This window comes from Phaenicophaeus curvirostris, chromosome 26 (genome assembly GCF_032191515.1).
Source record: "Phaenicophaeus curvirostris isolate KB17595 chromosome 26, BPBGC_Pcur_1.0, whole genome shotgun sequence".
NCBI classification, from domain to species: domain Eukaryota; kingdom Metazoa; phylum Chordata; class Aves; order Cuculiformes; family Cuculidae; genus Phaenicophaeus; species Phaenicophaeus curvirostris.
In genome coordinates this window covers 391,785-409,728 of record NC_091417.1, presented here as the reverse complement: position 1 = coordinate 409,728, position 17,944 = coordinate 391,785, and the positions used below count along the sequence as shown (strand labels likewise).

Genomic DNA, 17,944 nt, shown 5'->3' with positions numbered 1-17,944 from the left:
GAGCAGGTGGGGCTGCCGTGTCCCTGACAGCGAGCAGAGCTAGCTGGCTCCTAACCTGGCTGAGTTCCCAGCCCTTTACACCCTCCACTATCCTCTAGCAATTGATTGCAGTGTGTAACACCACCGAGGGCGGAAGCGAGCTGTACAGGCTGTCTCTTTATTCACTTTTTAGCCTGCAGAAAGATGACAGAGCCAAGACTCTTGCATGCAGTGGCCTGGTGAGTTTGTGGACAACCATGCTGTAAAGCATGGGGGACCCAGGCGTTCCACCGTGCCCTTCCTGGGCTGTAGACCTCGGCCTGCTCCTGTATCCCAGTGACTCACGGTCTCTGTTTGTGGCTGAACATTGTGTGTTGGGCTTCACAGCATCTGGGAGCTGCATAAGGGTTGGATTAAGGGTGGGGAGAGCTGCCGAACAGCTCTGTGGGCACTATGCGTGCTGGCAGCTCCAGGCTGTACAACGCAGGAATTGCGGCTAAACAGGGGAGCTGCACTTCAGGACTTCTGGACTCATTGAATCAGCTTTATACGCGTTGAGCTGCAGTCACCTTCCAGATGGCTGAAGTAAGACTGAGCCTGGAGCACTGTTCGCTGGCAATGATTCAAGGCTTTGCATGCACAGACATCACTTATGTCAGTCACTTGCGCGTGAAAGGAAATCAGGGTTTGGACTGGCCGCTCGTTTTTAGGCCAGCTAGGTAGAAGGAGCAAGAGCGCACGATCCCTTTGCACACTGGCTGCGAGGGAAAGGGAACTGTGTTGTTCCAGCTGCAATCCCCTACCCTGACTCTCCATGTAGCACAGAGGGAGCCCAAGGTGTGAGGATCAGCATCTTTCCAGGCACAGCTGGATGTCCAGATGGGAGAGACACTGTTCATTTCATAGCATCGTCTCCAGCTCTTTGTTTAGGTTAAGGTGATGGTGATTCAGGTCTGTTAAATCCATTTTGTTTTCCCCGCAGGCTTTCTGGCTCATCTCCTGGGTTGGACAGGGCAAAAAGTTATCCGAGGCAAAGGAGGTAGGGATGTAGCCAGGTAGGCTGGCACGGGCAGTGAGCAGCAGCCCACGCTGCTGCGTGTTCCCTGCCCCTCGCCCTGTGATGCTCGTGCTGAAGCTCGTGGTGGCATGGGATGCCAGCCCACCATAGCAGCAGCTCCCCGCCGTGCTGGTGGCACGTGCCTTCTGCTTGAAGTCCAATGCCAGGCTTCTCCGAAAATGGGCTTTCTTAATCTCTGCTTGCACCTGAGGGAGAGGTCAGAGAGGGCTGCTGGTGCCCAGAGGCAGCAACGTAGGCATTGCTTCCCTTCATTTCCCTTCCCTATGGTTTTCACTCCTGGTGTGGGGTTTTTCCCTTACCAATCCTGCTGAGAGGGATGGATCTGAGTTGTTTTTATTTTTCCTCTGGTTACCCCAACCTGGGACCTGTGGTTTAAGTTCTCCTACTCTAAAGGAGCTGGAACAGGGAGTCAGCTGCTCACACTTCTAACTTACCTCCCCGTTGCAAAAGCAGTAGATAAAAGCCACAAAGAAACCCTGCCAAAAGAGACAGAGATGGAGTTTGAGTACTGAGCCAGGACGTTCTACATGTTCCTCCCCCCTTCCCGGATGAGCATCGCTTGATATTTGGAGCAGGCAGGCAGCCCCATGTTGATTTACCTGAGAGGAGTTAAAGAGCATCTCGTAATGCATCTGGATCTGCCACAGGACCCCAGACACTTCAGTGTAGGGCATGGCCATGAACACTACGTAATGGACTCCGAAAAGCGGCATCAGCACCAGCGTGGACTTGAGCAGCTTCCTGAGAGGAGAAATGCTCTGAGCTGCGAGCCAGGACTTGCCAGCCAGCCTGCAGCCCCTGGTAAGTGTCCTAATGAGAGGGCAGATGCTTTTGCTGCTGCTGGTGCCGCAGCTGGTTTGTGCACAGCTGCTGCAGTGTCCAGCTTGGAGCAGGGAGCAGGAAGAGCTTGAACTCCTGAGCCTGCTGCTCCAACCAAGCTGAGCTGCCAGAAGCACTTGCTGCCATTATCCTGCCATGAACCCGGGCCAGGGCCTCCCCACCCTCACGGGAGAACATTTCTTCCTAAGATCTCTTATCAGTCTCCCCTTTTTCAGCTTAAAACTGTTTCCCTCATCCTGTCCCTGCACTCTCTGTTCAAGAGCCCCTCCCCTGCTTTCCTGGAGCCCCTTTCAGTACTGGAAGCTGCTCGAAGGTCTCCCCAGAGCCTCCAAGGTGAACATCCCCAACTCCCTCAGCCTGTCCTTGTAGCAGAGGCGCTCCAGCCCTCAGATAATCCCTGTGGCCTCCTTTGGACTCATTTTAACAGATCCATGTCCTTCCTGTGCTGATCCCAGAACTGACCACAGGGCTCCGGGGAACACAGCCCCGGGCCAAGCAAGGTTTGGCTGCTGCCAGCACTCGCCTGTACTGCTGCCGAGGGTCCAGTTTCCCTGTGTTCGTCTCCCGCAGCTTGGAGGCCAGCACCCGGACAATGTTGAGGAAGAGGAAGAAGTTCACCTGCCGACAGACACGCACTGCAGTTATGTTGCCCACAGTGACTTTGGGTCTGCCCACGCAACCCCAAGGGACAAGGACAGGCAGTTCTGGGTGAGCTGCAGGCATTGGGGGGATTGCACAGGTCATCTCTGGGTGCTGGGGTGGCTGCAGACACAACCCCAGTGACCACAAGTGATGGCTCTGGGTCTCTGCCAATCCCCTTTCCCCAAAAGGGACTGGGAGATTTGGCCATGGGCTTCTTACCACGATGGCAGCTAAGATAGGGACTTGATAAATCCACTTCATGTTCCCTGCACTGAGGTCCCAGCACCTGAAGATACCAGGAAAGAAGCACCTTGGAGAAACCTGAGATTGCTGGTAAGGAAAATCACCAGTGGATGGCTCCCTCCATCCCCCGACCAAGATGCCTCCCACCCTTCACTCCCTTTGTGGAGTTTATGTAAGTCTTAACCCAACAACAGCCATGCTACAAGCATTCATAACCGTCACAGTGAGGCAAATCAGGTTTAAATTAGCATTTATGTTCCTCAGGGCTCCTTAGCCAGCCCATCTAAAACTCCTGCTGGCCGTTTTGGTGGCCTTAATCCTTTCACTAAACTTGGAACATGCCCTTTAGCATTCATCTTTGCACTGTTTACTGATTAGTTTATGTGTAAACCTGCAACCATCTTCCTCCCAAATGCAGAACAAAACCACTGTTGGCCTGGATTACTGACAATCATGGAATCACTGAAGTTGGAAAAGACCTCTAAGATCATGCAGTCCAACCATCACCTCAACCCCACCGTGCCAACTGAACAGTGTCCCAAAGTGGCACATCTACACATTTTTTGAACACTTCCCGGGAAGGATGCTACAAACAATGTTCTGAACAAGCCTTGTATGTTTGTTTACTCCTCTTGTTCTTGGAAAATTTTCATTTTCATAAGTGCTGGTGTCCACGGATATTTTGCCTGCTTTTGCCAAGCAGTCTTTCCCTCCCCAAAGCACTGTCAGAGGAGCTGGACCTACGTACTGTGTATCCGCCAGGGAGGCTCTGACGCTGGCCCAGACAGACACAAACACAGCAGGAAGACCTGGAGGAACCAGAGTGAGCAGTGTGGATGAAGTATCATGTTTGTAGACTGAACGAGTTCCTGGCAGCTGGTCTGCATCCACTGCCCCTGAGTGCTGCTGAACCATAGCTGATGCCAAAGCTCCCAGCTGGTCTCAGCAGAGTTGGGTTGGGGTCCATGCTTACCCCAGCCAATGATGATGAGGACCCACAGGTAGTTCTTGTTGGAGAGGAAGGCCATGAAGATCAGGCTGTGCAGGTAGAGACCTTCCACCAGGATCCAGTAGTGGTTGGTGGCCAGAAAATAGAGGAAAAGAGTCACCACCACCTTGCAGCCAACCTGTGGGTATAGAGTCAGAGAGGTGACTGTATCAGGTTGTCGCATGAAAGCAAAACCTGGTGGCTTTTTCTCTCTGGGCAGCAAAACTCAGGCTGTGCCCCATGCATGGCTCACATTCCTGCTCAAGCCGGGAACTACATCATAGAATCACACAATGGTTTGGGGTGGAAGGGACTTCAAAGCCCCTCCAGTCCCACCCCTGCCATGGGCAGGGACACCTCCCACTGGATCAGGGGCTCCAAGCCCCATCCAGCCTGGCCTTGAACCCCTCCAGGGATGGGGCAGCCACTGGGCAGCCTGGGCCAGGGCCTCCCCACCCTCACAGGAAAAAAATTCTCCCTAAGATCTCATCTTACTCTCCCCTCTTTCAGCTGAAAACTATTCCACCTCATCCTATTGCTACAGGCCCTGATCAAGAGCCCCTCCCCAGCTTTTCTGAAGCCCTTTCTAGTATTGGAAGTTACTCTAGGGTCTCCCTGCAGCCTTCTCTTCTCTGGGATGAACAACCCCAGCTCTCCCTTGGGATATATCTCCCCACGGATGTTCCAGCAGCAGACACAGATCAGGTGTTCTAGGTCTTTCCCATAGAAGTATTTCCCACACCAGGGCACTCTGAGCTCAGACAGGCTGCGAGACCCACGTCCTCTGTGGCTCTGATCTCGACTGTGGCACCAGGATGGGAAGAAGCTGAGCAGAGCTGCAGGAGATCCTTCCTCCCTCCTCAGCTGCACCATCCTGGAGCAGCACAGCCCCAGCCTGGGAGTATCCCCAAGCACATCCCCTTGCAGCAGGACTCCCGAATCTCCTTTCCCCTGATCCTGCCTCCAGCCTTGGTGCATCACTTGCCAGGTGGCTCCGTTGTCCTGGTGAGGGACCCATTTCTGCCTTGAAATCATCCTCCCGCATCTTGTCGGTCCCGCTGGCCAGCGTGCCCGAGTAGAGCACCATGTCCTTCACAAAGATGCTCACCGCCCGGCAGATGAAGGAGGTGAAGAGGTGGACATGGATGTAGTTGCGTGTGCAGTGCAGGCGCCTACGGAGAAGGGATGTGGCATGAACCCAACACCAGCTGCCCAACAAGTTCATCGCACGTGGGCTCAGACAGCGCGGGGGTCCCCGAGAAGGTCCCTGAGAAGGTCCTCGAGAAGGTGAGCTTCAAGGTGTCAGCCCTCCCATGGGCACAGATGCCGGATCTGGGGCAAGGGGGCTGTCAGTCCCTCCACAACCAGGGTGGGGTGGGATCTGGTCAGTCTGGGGGCCTTTGGGGGCTTTGGGAAATGGTCTGAAGTTTGTGCTGGTGTTTGGGGACACTTCCCGTTCCCCTAGGAGCTGCTCCCCCTTGGGAGCTCACGTGTGCAGATGACGGGGAGGTGATAGTTCTCCCACAGGGATGCGGGTTCAGCTTCTCCTTACTTGAAGTATGAGAGGATGCAGACGGCGACGATGAGGGAGGCCAGGGAGATGGAGTAGCCGACAGTGTACATCAGGTGCAGGCGGTCAAACACCTCCTGCAAGAGAAGGGCTGTGCTCCACCACCCCCCTGCAGCCCAGCCCCCTGCTCTGCCCCCAGTCTCTGGGCTAAGAGAAGAGGAGGAGCAGGACTTCTCTGGGAAGCAGAGGAGGAAGAGCCCCCAGTTTTCCCCTGGTCTTTGCTGCACGCTTCCCTGGCCCCCGTTCCCACCCCTTTTCCCAGCACCTCTGATGAGCAAGGTCACCTTCTCGCGGCTCCGGCTCTCAGAGGAGAAGAGCAAAGCGCATTCGGTGTAATTGGCCCAGGTCTTGTTGATGCTGAGAGCCATGGCCCAGGTCCCGTAGGCGCTGCAGTACCTGTAGGCGTGACCTGGGAACAGCAGTGGGAGCTGAGACAGCAGCAGGACCCGTGGGAAGCCCAGACACAGCTGTGCTCGGTGCAGGTTCATCACCGAGGTCGCACCCTGCCTGTGTGCAAGCACTGACCTTTATGGTTGAAGTCGTAGATGTAGTCGGGGCAAGGCACTGACACCTCCTGGCTGGGGGAGCCCTTCGGCCAGCAGATAATCCCGTCCCACTCTGGAAGGCAGCTGCTGTCTGGCCAAAGAGCAAAGACACATCTCGCTTTGGCTTGAAAGAGGACCACGTCGTGAGCTTTGGCTTCCCAAAGCCTGCACTGGACCAGGGTGAACAAAACACGCTGCCACACCATCACCCCTCACCTGCAGAGCAGGGGAGCTGTGGGAGATGGGGATGGGGACACATCCCACCTCCTCTGGGGTGGAGCTGAGGCTCCTGCACGCACTCTTACTTGTGGTGTGCACAGCCCAGCAACCGCTGGCTAATCAGAGCAATGATTTAATTAGCACCTCATTGCACCCAGAGCAGCCATGGTGCCAGGAGTTCCACAAACCCACACCAGCACCCTGTGGCCCCCAGGAGCTGCGCATCCCCCTGGCCCCATCCCACTCCCGTTGGAGGGAAAAGCATTTCCCACCACGTAGCCAGCTCCACTGGGGCTGGCTGACCATGAGCAGGGAAGGTACCCTACCTTTGATCTTCTCCAGTTGGGTTTTTATGTCTCTCTGACATTTCTCCTTAGCTTCTACCAGGAGATAGATCTGCTCTTCTTTTGTGAGAACATCGTCAGAGTCAACCTGCCAAGACAGACCCAAAGTGCCAACCTCTGCCGCTGCATGGTGTGGGCCAGACGTGTCAGGTGGCAGTTTGGCTTAGGTCTTCTCTTCATGCTCTCGATCTAGAGACTAATCCTCCCTGGGAGAGCTCGACCCACTGTGGTGACCTTCATGTTCCCATAGAACTGCAAGCACCTGCTTGGTGATGTGAGGCATCTGCAGCCAGGATCCAGGATCCAGGAGATGAGAGTGAAGCTGCTCTGTCCCAGCAACACCCCAGGGGTGGTGGTGAAACACCCACAAAGGCTTCTCAGCCTGCACCAGGACCTCATTACACCCTGCCACCCACCCCTGAATCCAACCAGGATTAACAGCAAGTCCAAAATCACAAGGGGCTCAAGGGCTGATACAGGAACACCATCTCCTGACATGGAAACAAGGCTTTGCTGAACCCTGCAGCAGGGTGGTCTCACCCGCAGACTCGTCGTGTCAAGCAGGACCATCCTTGGGGGAAAAAATTAGAGGTAAAGCCTGAGCAAGAGACAGGCAGGGAAGAAAGGAGCACACATGGAAAATGTGCCAGTAGGCAAAGTTAATGGAGCAGCTACAACACGGCACTCTCCCCAGGTGAGTCAGGTTTACAGAGTCATGGAATGGTTTGGGTTGGAAGGGACCTCAAAGCCCACCCAGTCCCACCCCTGTCACGGGCAGGGACACCTCCCACTGGATCAGGGGCTCCAAGCCCCATCCAACCTGGCCTCGAACCCCTCCAGGGATGGGGCAGCCACCCCTGCTCTGGGCAGCCTGGGCCAGGGCCTCCCCGCCCTCAATGTGAAGATATTCTTCCTAATGTCCAATCTGAATCTCCCTGCTTCCAATTTAAAGCCATTCCCACTCATCCTATCACTCCATGTCCTTGAGAAAGTCTCACCCCAGCTTTCCTGGGGCTCCTTTCAGTCCTGGAAGCTGCTCTAAGGTCTTCCTGGAGCCTTCCCTTCTCCAGGCTGAACAACCCCAGCTCTCAGCATTTTGTTTGTGCAGCTTTGGGTGGATCCAAATAACACAGGGAAGAGAGAAGTGCTGTCCACCTTCCTGCTCTCATTTTTCTGTCTTCCAAGGCTGAAGCTGACCATGATTCCCCTTCCACTCTGTCCACGGCCCATTGGGAAATGCACGTGCTTTCACGTTTCTGTGCTAGAAACCAGTGGCCCATCAGCTTTCTGGCCCTGCTCCTGCTCGCCCACCCCCCAGTGGTGCCGGGGGTCCCCGTTGCCCCGATGAGCCCTCCGGAGCTAGTCCGGCAGCTCCTGGTTGGAGCGGCCGCCTGGGGCTCTGCTGGGATGCGGGTGCGCTGTGGTGCGGAGGAGTGCAGCCTCTCGGTCACACCGCGCACGCCAACATCTTCAGAGGTGTTTTTGACTGAGTTGCTGAGTTTGGAACAAGGATGAGGAAAAGCCTTTGGAAGCGAAAGGGAGGATGCAGGAGGCTGGCGTCAGCTCCTGGGCTGCCTGCGGGTGAGCGGGGCCGAATCCTGTGGCAGAGAGGAGACCCTCAACTCCCATTCACGTTCTTCCCAAAAGCAGTGGTCAGGGAGGGTGGGCAGAGGGGGGCTGGTGAGGGGTGTAGGGCAGGAGCGGGGGTCCTGGCTTTGGCAGAGGCACTGAGTGCACCCAGCATCCCTCATCGCATCCCTCCAGCCCCACCTGTGCTGACCGTAAGTTGCTCCACTCTTTCAGTTCCCCTGACACTCTGCCCTGGATGCATCCAATAAATGGAAAAACCATCACATTGCGGTGTCTTCAGGGCTGCTGGAAAGCTTTTAGTGGGAGTGAGAGGCTCTCCCCTCCCACCCAGCTCTCGGGCAGCAGCTCTGTGGAGTGGGACATGCAGCCAGGGGACACGCAGCCCCCGACTGGAGTGAACTGCGCAATTAGCAATATTTAAAGCCAAGAGAGGGACTTGGGAAGCCTACGGGACCATTCGGACTTACCAGAGCCCACACAGAGCTCAGGAGACAGGAGCACAGGAGAGCCGCTGCGATGCCTCCCACGGGGCCAGGTGCCTCCATGGTCCCACTGTGTCCCTGGGATGAGGAGCTCAGGGATGATGGGTGAGCTGGAGAATGCAAAGCCTTCACCTAGGGACAGCGGGATTGCTGCCAGCCCGGGGCCGCAGGTGATGGAGAGAGCTGGCGCCTTCGGCAAGAGAGAGCATCTTCTGGGAGCACCTTCCCGGCCGTGGTCCCTGTCGAGGCGAGGTGCTCGGGGCTGGTAGAGCACCCTGGGGTGAGTCCCTGGTCCTGGTGGGCACTGCCCCGGCAGCGCTATGAGCATCTGTTCACAGGTTTACCAGGCAAGGGGGTCACTCCCCACACCATGCTTGCTGCTATTCGGTCTCTACGTTTCTGCTGCTTTAAGCAGCTCCCGGAGCGTGTGCAAACAGTTCCCGGTTGGGCTGGGGATGGCAGAGGTTTATTGGCTTAGCCAAAGGTGCTAAAATCCTCCTCATTCAAGGCAGATTCCTCTTCTCTTTTCAGAAACCTCTCTCACAGCCTGGTGGCTCATTTTTCAGCTGTCACAGCATCTCCCCGCTGCCCCCGCATGGCTTAGTCCCCTCCAGCTCCAGGCTGGTCCCACGGAGCCAGTGGATGATTGGAAAAAACCCAGTGAGGTGGCTGGAGGTAAGGAGGCAGAGGGTGCAGGCACGTGAGCATCACCTCGGCACTGATGCTCCTGAGATGGGATGTCTTTCAGGCAGACACCAGTTTAACCCTTTTCCTTCTCTCTGAGCTGGGATGTGTCTTGGGGAGATGTGCTGGGATCAGCCCTACTCCCCATTAGGACGAGCACAGAATCACTAGGTTGGAAAAGACCTCCAGGATCATCGAGTCCAACCATTCCTATAAACCTCTAAACCGTGTACCTGAGCTCCTCATCTACCCATCTTCTAAACCCCTCCAGGGATGGTGACACAATCCCCTCCCTGGGCAGCCTGTTCCAGTGTCCAATGACCCTTTCTGTGAAAATTGTTTTTCTAATGTCCAGCCTGAACCTCCCCTGGTGGAGCTTGAGGCCATTCCCCCTTGTCCTGATGAGCACCCTGCTACGTGCTCTTGATTGCAAAAGACCCTCGCTGTGCAACTGCATTTTAGCCCTGTGTGGAGGGTGGCTGGTGGCTAATTCTGCACTGGTCCTGGGAGCAGGCAGGACAGACGGACAGTCCTGGCAGCAGGGAGTTTCCACCTTGATGGGTGCCTCACGCAGCTGTTGAATGAGGTGCATAGGGCTGGTGGGGCAGAGCTGGTCCAACCAGAGCTAACATTGTCCCCATCCGAGTGGTCCCTTGTCACCAGGAGGCCCCAGGGCTCTCCCCTGGGTTTCAGGATCATCCAGGTGCCCAGCTTTCTCCCAGCACCCCACCAACTTGAACAACTTGTCCCCAGGCGGCTTGAGCATCCCCCTTGGGAAACAGGGGCACAAAGCGGGGAGTCCTTGTTCCCCGAGCAGGTTGTCATTAGTGGGATGGGCCTGAAATTCAAAAGCCTGCTGCCAAACCCTGGGAACAGCAGGCTTCCAACCCAGGGCCTCATCATCCGTGGCTGAGCGCACTTATTGCTGCCTCCGTAAAGGCAAAATCCTTTGCAGGGCAGAGCCCCCCGAGCCTCCCTTGGGCTTTACCTGGCAGGGTGGCTCATCCTGGTCCCAACCACAAGCCCCCATGGCTTCTCAGAGCAGGGTCAGACTTTGTTTGGCTCTTGTGGCGTATCAGCCAGCTGAGAGAGCAAAGCAAATCCAAATGACGGTGCTCGGGAGGTGCTGTTGCTCCATCTCATTCAATTGGACAGGAAAACTACTCTCTTTTTTTTTCCTTTTTCCCTGCCACAGCAATCAGCTGTAAATCAAGGAGGGATTAGGGGCATCTCCAGCAGCTGCCTATTTTCCCAGCCCAACGTAGCCACCAGCCCGGACCATCGCGTGGGTGCGGACACCGCCCCGGTGGCATCGCTCACGCACTTGCTCATCACATGCTGCCTGGACAAGTAGGGCAGCAGAGGATAAGCAGACAAATTGCAGGATTAATATTTTCTGAAGAGTCTTTTGGGTACTGATTCCTGGCCCAGAAGTTGCTGGGGATTGAGGATGGAGTTGAGGTGAGGTTATTTTGGGGCTGGATGGATGCCAGGAGGGATGGATGCAGGCTGAGGGGGAGGCAGCAAGCTCAGGGGCAATTTGATTCCCATTGCAGGTGAAATCTGACCCAGGCTCCGAGTTTGCAGTTAGCAAAACATTTTCGGTTGTTTTCTCCCTTTGCTAAATTACTTGCTGTGTTATAGAGCGATCTGGAAAGAAATCATTGCAAATGACACCCACCCAGCCCCATCAGCTCCCCGGATCCACGGCAGCAATTGTGAGATGATGGCAGACAGCAAATTTCCCAACAATTTGTGGCTGCTCCCTCTTCCTGAAAGACCCCCGTAACCCGGCTGGCGATGGCTCAGCCTCCAGCGTGAGCAGCATTTCAGCAAAGCAGAAGCTGTGGGGAGGTCTGAGCACAAGGCTGACCTGGTGACACCCCTTGCTCCTATCACTCCCAGGCCTACAGGGTTGGACCTACACGGTCATTCCAAGCCTGAGCCGCTGCAATACAACACGACCTGCCTCAGCCACACAAAAATTGAAATATAACTGAAACAAAACTGAAATACCTACATCTGTAATGTGTACAGGTACAAGTATAATGGCTCAGACCCTCTAGCTCTCACCCCAGGACTAACAGCGTCTTGCAGGATCCTGTTCCACCCAGTGGCTCACAGGGTGGAGAAATGAGGCTGTTTAGCATCTCCATGGCAGAGAAGATGCTCTCATCTGATATAAATAAATTTTTGTCCATTTATGTTAGAAAAATACCACCTCTCAGACCCCAGCACAAGCTAGGGATGGGTTGGGTTTTCCTCCTCCTGTGTTCTGTCACAATCTGCCTGTCTTTAAGTTTAAGATGTCTTGGTGTAACACGTGAACCCCATTTTCAGGGGTGCTGAACCTCGATTATTTCTTCTGCCTTGTCTGCAGATCTGCAAACAGTTGGGAGAGGAGGATGAGAGCAGGAACACCTCCCACCACAGCCTGCCCAGAGCCTGGAGACAAGCTGGAAGGAGACACTATTGCCTGCTCTGCCTGCAGGCTTTGGGACGCATTGGACAACCGGTACAGGGCTGGGAAAGGTGCAGAGCAGATGAATTAAACGCCTGGCTTTAGCCATCGTTTGCATTACCCTCGTTAGCTGTCCTGACTGCGGTGAGTGTGGATTCTTGCCTGTAGCATGGCCTTTTCCAGGGCACAAGCTCAACGCTGGGGAGAGACTCAGACAAATCAGACCCTGAACACAAGGCTGGGGGGATGGTTCAGAGAGGACTGAGCTCCTTTGAAGCGGCACTTCATAAATCCCAGTCTTAAAAAAGGCTCCGCAGTGTTCGACCTTGAGAGCCTGCCTGAAAACAGACGCTTTCCCGTGGGTATCCCAGCAGGGTTATCAGCCATCATGTGGCTATTTTCTTGCCAGGCACCCAGAGCCATCTGCGTTTAGGTTTTCAGTGATCATTTAGCAAGCAGCCCACAGGTGCAGGTGCTGGAGGGGGGAGACGTCCCCCTTTTGCAGCTTTTGGGGAGGGCGCTTGGTGGCTTCGCTCTGCTGGGAACCGATGACAATGGGCAATTGTCGAGTCGGGGCCCCTCTCATTTGAGTTTTCTTCCTTTTATAGTAAGCAGCAGTTGCTCCAGCAGCTGGCCTGCCCCTCCGGGGTGAGGACAGGGCTCTGCATATAAGTGGAGGAGCAGACTTTGCCTTTCATCCATCCTTTCATCCATCCGTTTGGTCGCTTTGCTGAGTAACAGAACCCATCCCTGTACCTTTGCAAAGACCCAGTGTGATGCCGCTTAAGAAACCCGACCCGAAGAAGGAAACAGTCAAACCAGCTCCAGCCCCAGAGGCACCCAGAGAGCTTGCCTTCGATCCCAGGAGTGTGAAGGTGAGTGAGCCATGGAGACAGCACTGTCGTTCTTCATGCCTGTTCTCTGCTAGGCACAGGCAAACAGCCTCAGCCAGGCTGAGAGCCAGGGCTGGGAGAGGGATGTTGCCAGATTGCCTTGCTGCTGTGAGTTGGGAGTGATGTTTTCCTAGCCAGGGGGATGTTTTAATCTTTCCCCATCCAGCCTTGCCCAACACTCACCCAAGGAAATTGCTTTGCCCCCGTATCAGGGTGCTGCTGCCCCACAGCTCCTGGCTGAGACCTATGTTGAGACCCCAGCATCATTAAAATCTTTTCTGCCACTTACTGTCTTCATCTTAAAGTATTTTGCTGCCTGCATTGTCTCCTCGATGTGAGAACATCCTTTATCCAAGTCTCTACAACAGAAGCTCTCTTTTCTGTGGTTCCTTAGGATAAAGTTGTATTTTCAAGCTAGAGCTCTGGCAGGAGAGTCGCTAACAGCAGGTTCAGCACAGAGGCTGTTTAATCACTTGAACTAGGTTTCAAGCCTTGAAATAACATCTTTTCCACCCAGAATAGCCCTCACTTTAGTCCAAGCATCCCCACTGCCTGCCCACCTGTTGCCTGCTGCTGCTGGCTGTGCTTCCCGACGGTGTCTCTGCTCCTCAGCGAGGGCAGGAGCGCTCCTGGGCATCGCATGGCTAAAGCCCCCGACACTGAGCGGGCTGTGGAGCCCGGGGAGGGAGAGGTTCAAAGGCAGAGCAGAGCCTCTGCTGTAACACAGCCCTTATGCCCAACTCTATTATCTTCTCCCAACAGATTGAATTTACTGCAGAGCAGACCGAAGGTAAGAGCAGACCTTCTCCCAAAGATGGCATTAGAAATGGGGAATCCTTTCTCCAGGTAGCTTTTTGAAGCCAACATGAGAGCTGAGGCCCCGTACATCAAATCCCTGCCTGGAGAAAAGCTCAGGAGGATCTGGGTACCCTGTTTTCCCTAACACTCTGCTCATCCTCCAGGGTGATCTCATGAGCTTTCCTAGCAGGTTGAAGAGGCATATGAAATCAGAAAGTTGCCTCCCTGACCAGTATCAGGCAGGTAAGGAGATGAGGAAGAGGGCTGGTGGGAAGGGAGGAGGCAGGAGACGCAGATGGAGGCAACGCCAGAGGGGAGTGGGAGCCAGCACAGGGATTTAGCTGAGTCTGCAACAGCGGGTGATCGGGAGCAATGAATGGATTCTGGTTCCTTGCTCTGCGCCGAGGGTGCCCCAGCTGAAGAGGATAATCTCCACTTCAGAGCCTGGCAGGGAAAAGGTATTTTTCCATTCATGGTGAGATGCAGCTTGGTTCAAAGCCTGGACTGGTGCAGGAGGAGCAGCTTCTGGTGATGCAGGGACAGCCTCATGCTGAGATGCTGGGCTGGGACAGGGATTTCTCATCTCTCCATGGGCAGCTTTCAGCCTCTGTACAGACTGGGGAAGGGCTAAGATCTGAGGGCAGATCTCATGGAAGGATGAGACTCAGCATCCTGCAAACTCGGTCCATTCCTTCCCTGCCTGCGAGGACTTGCTCCAGCGGGGTGGGCAATGCGGTCAGCGTAGCAGGGAGCATCTGAGCTCTTCTCCCCCACAGAGTTCAAAGAAGCTTTCAGCCTGTTTGATCGGACGCCCACGGGATCCATGCAGATCACCTACGCGCAGTGTGGGGACGTCTTACGGGCGCTCGGCCACAATCCCACCAACACGGAAGTCCTGAAGGTGCTGGGCAAGCCCAAACCAGAAGGTGACTGGGGCAGTGGGGACAGGGTGGCACAAGCAATCCTTTTCCTCCCTGGTAGCAAGTGAAGGATTATATCACCCATAGGAAGAACCCTATGAGATGATGGAACTGGGAGGGAAATGATGCAAAGAGGCTTCATTCCTGCATAATTTCTTTTACTCCCCTCCCTGTACCATGGGTGACATAAGGGACGGGTGCTCCACCTCCCAGTAACAGAGGACATACCAGATGGTTTTAAGTCTTGCCTGGTGTCAGAAGCCAAGTCCCCAGATGTTAATACTTTATTCCTCATATGGATCTTCCCATCTCAGGTATAAAATAGTTCCGTCACTTTGTGGGGCTTCTCTCCTGTACTCAGATGGAAACGAGACCAGGAAGGTTAAGCAGAAAGTCCTCAGAGGCTTAATGAGGTTAATTTCAGACCCTGTCTCCTCCTCCCCTTCCAGAAATGAATGTAAAGATGCTGGACTTTGAAACCTTCCTCCCCATCCTGCAGCACTTCACCTGCAACAAGGAGCAAGGCACCTTCGAGGACTTTGTGGAAGGGCTGCGTGTATTTGACAAGGAGGGCAACGGCATGGTGATGGGGGCCGAGCTGCGCCATGTGCTGGTCACGCTGGGTACGGCTGGTCCTGGGTGGGGGGAGCAGGACACAGGACACCCCTACGCTCTTTCTGAGCAAATGGCTTGGGTTAGTTGGCTGCTCTTATGCATTGGAGAGACCCTTTTTACTCTGCTGCTCACAGGCTTTTGTGGGAGTCATTGGCTCACGAATATGTGGCCTTTTCCATCTTATGCCACAGCTTCGTGCATGATCTAGGTGAGATGGAGGCCATAACATCCTCAGTTATCATACAACTGTTGCAGCGTGGTCCTCTCCACAATCTCCCACAAGTATTCCCCAGTGGCACACAGATCCTCTTCCTTCCTCTGGTGGCTTTGGCTCTCTGGAAGAAGGACAGGAAGGTCCTGGCAGGCTGAGAACCCTTCCCCTCATCTTTCCATCCTCTTTCCATCCCCTCATCTTTCCATCCTCTTCCTCCAGGAGAGAAGATGACAGAAAACGAGGTGGAGCAGCTCATGGCAGGGCAAGAAGATGCCAATGGCTGTATCAACTATGAAGGTAGGAGCAAGAGGTTCCTAACAGGGCCATCTCAGACATAGTTGTCTTGTCTTAGAGTGTAAAAAGTGACCTCTGTGAGGACACTGGTGAACATGGAGAGGGAGGTGTGGACCACCCTCCAAAGCCTCTCTGAGGAACACTGGGAGAAATGTCAGCTGGGGTGGGAACAAGGTGGTTGTACCAACAATTTCCAGTAAAAGAAGCTGAAGAGAGCAAGTTACCAAGGGTGTCAGGACTGGTTTATCCCCATTTTTGTTTAGGTGTAAGCAATGAAAAGTAAGGTGTCCCTGCCCATGGCAGGGGGTTGGAACTGGATGGGCTTTGAGATCCCTTCCAACCCAAACCATTCTATACTTCTATCACTTGTGGCTCCAAGACGGTGAGGCGAGGTGAGGCATAGGAGCAAAAGAGGGCACTCATTTCTCTTGGTCCATGAAAACTGGGTACAGTGGTACTGGCTGGTCTCCAAGAGGGGTTTGGCATCACTTAACAGGTTTGGGATGGCAGGCAAAATGTGGGAGCAGAAGGAGGAATCTCAATCCTAGCAGAGCAAGGGTGCCCTAGGCTGGGGATGTAACCCCTGCTGCCTCCCTGACCACCCACCACAGCTCACAGTGTGCTTTGACCTCTCATAGTCTCATTTCTTGTGTCCTTCTCAGCTTTTGTCAAGCACATCATGTCTGGCTGAAACCAGAAACTTCAGGTGAGTTTATCAGGGTCTCCTCCTGTTTACTCCCAAACTGGAAAACCTGTATACACCACCCAGAGGCAGAGGAACCCGAACCCCCGAGGAACTCTGCAGTGGACTAATGCCACAGGAATAACCCCAGCTCTGAAAGCACAAAAAGCTGCCTTCATGATAAAGAACCTCATTGCTGATTAAAGTTTATTGGGACAGCATCAGCTGCCAGTCGTGGCCTTGTTAATCGTTCTACACAAAACTGTTTGCATGAAACACTCGATTTTCAATGGTATGGAATTATGGTTATTGACATTCTGGGGTCATGTGAGAAGGAGCACTCTCAAAGATTCACTGCTTTAAGCCCTCTCATGCTTTTCTCCCAGCCTCTCGGGAATATTTGAACTCACCTGAGCAGCACAAACAGCGAGGTTCCTCCATCCATGTCCCTTCCTCCCTGGGTGTCGCACATCTGCAGAGATGTTTGGCACGAACAGCCATGAAGACTTGGCCTCTACATGTGTGTGCCTAAGCCTCCATATCCGATAAGACATCTGCAACTTGGTTTTAAACCTGAAGTTATCCTTTTCAGGTTTTTCCTGTGATGTTTGGCTCATTAAATTTCATTCCTTTCTCCCTGAAACAGTATCTCTGCTTTGGCTCTGGAGTGCATACCTCTATATCTCTGTAGCTATAGACTTCTATAGGTGCCTCTGTGCCCTGCCTCCTCCTCTGGAAAAGCTGAGGATCCCAAGGAGCTGGAATTCTTGGTCCCACAGATCTTTGTAAACAGCATTGGAGGAGATGAGTGAGTGATGCCACACGCAGACCTGCACCTCAGGACTATAGGAATCTCTATAAATCAAGATATCTGCAGGCAATAGTCAACTCTCTGTCCTTTTATAGTTTGGATGTTTTTTTACTTGAGGTCCAGGGAACTCTGAAGAGAGGCAAAACCAACTCCCCAGCACCTCTAGGGAGAGTTGATGGCTGTATCTCCTCAGGCTGCGATAAGGCAGAGACAAACTCATACCAAAGATGGTCTGGATGTCAGGAGAGTTAATGCCGAGCCCTGTGATAGGGAAGAGATAGATGGAGCCAACTTTCATCCTGAGCAGTTATCAGCACACAGCAGGGCTGCGAGATCAGGATGAGGATGACGAGTACAGACTGTGCTCCTCGAAAGGCCCCTCAGAGACCCAGACCCACGTACGCACACATCGTCATCAACATATGGGGCCAAAGGCCTTTAGGGAAGGCAGAGACTTCCCTGTGTTGTGTTGTTTGCACCCTTTGTGTTTGGCAAAAATGACTTGGGTGAACCTGGTAGCGAGCCAGGTCTCCAACCCGGGGGGGAAAACACCCTGAAAACAAACACCTGCAGATTTACTGGAGTGATAACAAGCTTGTCAATACGCTTTTCAGAAATGTGGCTTGATTTTCACATATGATAACACAGGTCAATTATTCTTGTTCTAGCATCGCTCTTTTGAGCATACTGTTAGACCTACATCACACACACAGATGTCAGAATACACAGCGGTGGAGAGCTTCTACAGACACAAGCTGAGAAACAGAATTACAAATAAAAACTGTTTCAAGTAACCCCTGCAGTGAACCACCATCCTAACTCCTCTGTTCAGCTGCTTTGCCTGGAAATTCAACAACTCTGTGTGTTTCTGTATTAGCAGACAGCTAAGATCTATCCAGATTTAAGCCCTTTCTCCCTTCTTCTCTCTCTCTTTTCTTCTCCCCCTCTTTTCTTCTCCCCTCTTTCTGCCCATTCCCTGCTATAAAGTTAAAGAAAATACTGCAGGAAAGGCGGTAGACAGAGGTCTTCTGTGCCACTCCAAAGCTATGGGT

At 53.8% G+C, this 17,944-nt stretch overlaps 2 protein-coding genes across 10 annotated transcripts; one reads left to right on the top strand and one right to left on the bottom strand.

The window, feature by feature from the left end:
- Positions 1-861: 861 nt before the first annotated feature.
- On the bottom strand, positions 862-8,678 carry LOC138731157 (parathyroid hormone/parathyroid hormone-related peptide receptor-like). 3 transcript variants are annotated; one of them, XM_069876903.1, is made up of 13 exons: positions 8,506-8,678; positions 6,431-6,536; positions 5,866-5,976; positions 5,625-5,749; positions 5,323-5,417; positions 4,756-4,942; positions 3,756-3,909; positions 3,531-3,591; positions 2,759-2,825; positions 2,417-2,515; positions 1,657-1,794; positions 1,492-1,533; positions 862-1,242 (listed from the first exon to the last, which is right to left on the bottom strand). In XM_069876903.1, exons 1-13 carry the CDS (start codon positions 8,581-8,583, stop codon positions 880-882), a joined length of 1,626 nt encoding a protein of 541 aa, XP_069733004.1. In that variant the 5' UTR covers positions 8,584-8,678; the 3' UTR covers positions 862-879. The 3 variants fall into 3 exon arrangements, with proteins under 3 accessions (XP_069733004.1, XP_069733002.1, XP_069733003.1); XM_069876901.1 differs by having other exon boundaries at positions 5,323-5,749; XM_069876902.1 differs by having other exon boundaries at positions 1,492-1,794.
- LOC138731158 (myosin light chain, embryonic) lies at positions 8,297-16,746 on the top strand. 7 transcript variants are annotated; one of them, XR_011339136.1, is made up of 10 exons: positions 8,297-8,625; positions 9,052-9,195; positions 11,585-11,809; positions 12,274-12,540; positions 13,321-13,348; positions 14,133-14,282; positions 14,726-14,899; positions 15,325-15,402; positions 16,062-16,373; positions 16,468-16,746. XR_011339136.1 is itself a non-coding variant. In XM_069876905.1 (10 exons), exons 4-9 carry the CDS (start codon positions 12,442-12,444, stop codon positions 16,088-16,090), a joined length of 558 nt encoding a protein of 185 aa, XP_069733006.1. In that variant the 5' UTR covers positions 8,297-8,800; positions 9,033-9,195; positions 11,585-11,809; positions 12,274-12,441; the 3' UTR covers positions 16,091-16,105; positions 16,468-16,746. The 7 variants fall into 7 exon arrangements, 1 of the variants encoding a protein (XP_069733006.1); XR_011339134.1 differs by having other exon boundaries at positions 8,297-8,800; XR_011339133.1 differs by having other exon boundaries at positions 8,297-8,800; positions 9,033-9,195.
- The last annotated feature ends 1,198 nt before the right edge of the window (positions 16,747-17,944 follow it).

Excerpts from the sequence above, each read along its gene's own strand:
- LOC138731157 (XM_069876901.1), bottom strand. The coding sequence starts at position 8,583 with ATGGAGGCACCTGGCCCCGTGGGAGGCATCGCAGCGGCTCTCCTGTGC. Across the intron at positions 6,537-8,505 it reads TGAGCTCTGTGTGGGCTCTG|GTTGACTCTGACGATGTTCT; the intron begins GTAAGTCCGAAT and ends CTGTCTTGGCAG. Across the intron at positions 5,977-6,430 it reads CCAACTGGAGAAGATCAAAG|ACAGCAGCTGCCTTCCAGAG; the intron begins GTAGGGTACCTT and ends CTCTTTGGCCAG.
- LOC138731158 (XM_069876905.1), top strand. The coding sequence starts at position 12,442 with ATGCCGCTTAAGAAACCCGACCCGAAGAAGGAAACAGTCAAACCAGCT. Across the intron at positions 14,900-15,324 it reads CCATGTGCTGGTCACGCTGG|GAGAGAAGATGACAGAAAAC; the intron begins GTACGGCTGGTC and ends CTCTTCCTCCAG. Across the intron at positions 15,403-16,061 it reads TGGCTGTATCAACTATGAAG|CTTTTGTCAAGCACATCATG; the intron begins GTAGGAGCAAGA and ends TGTCCTTCTCAG.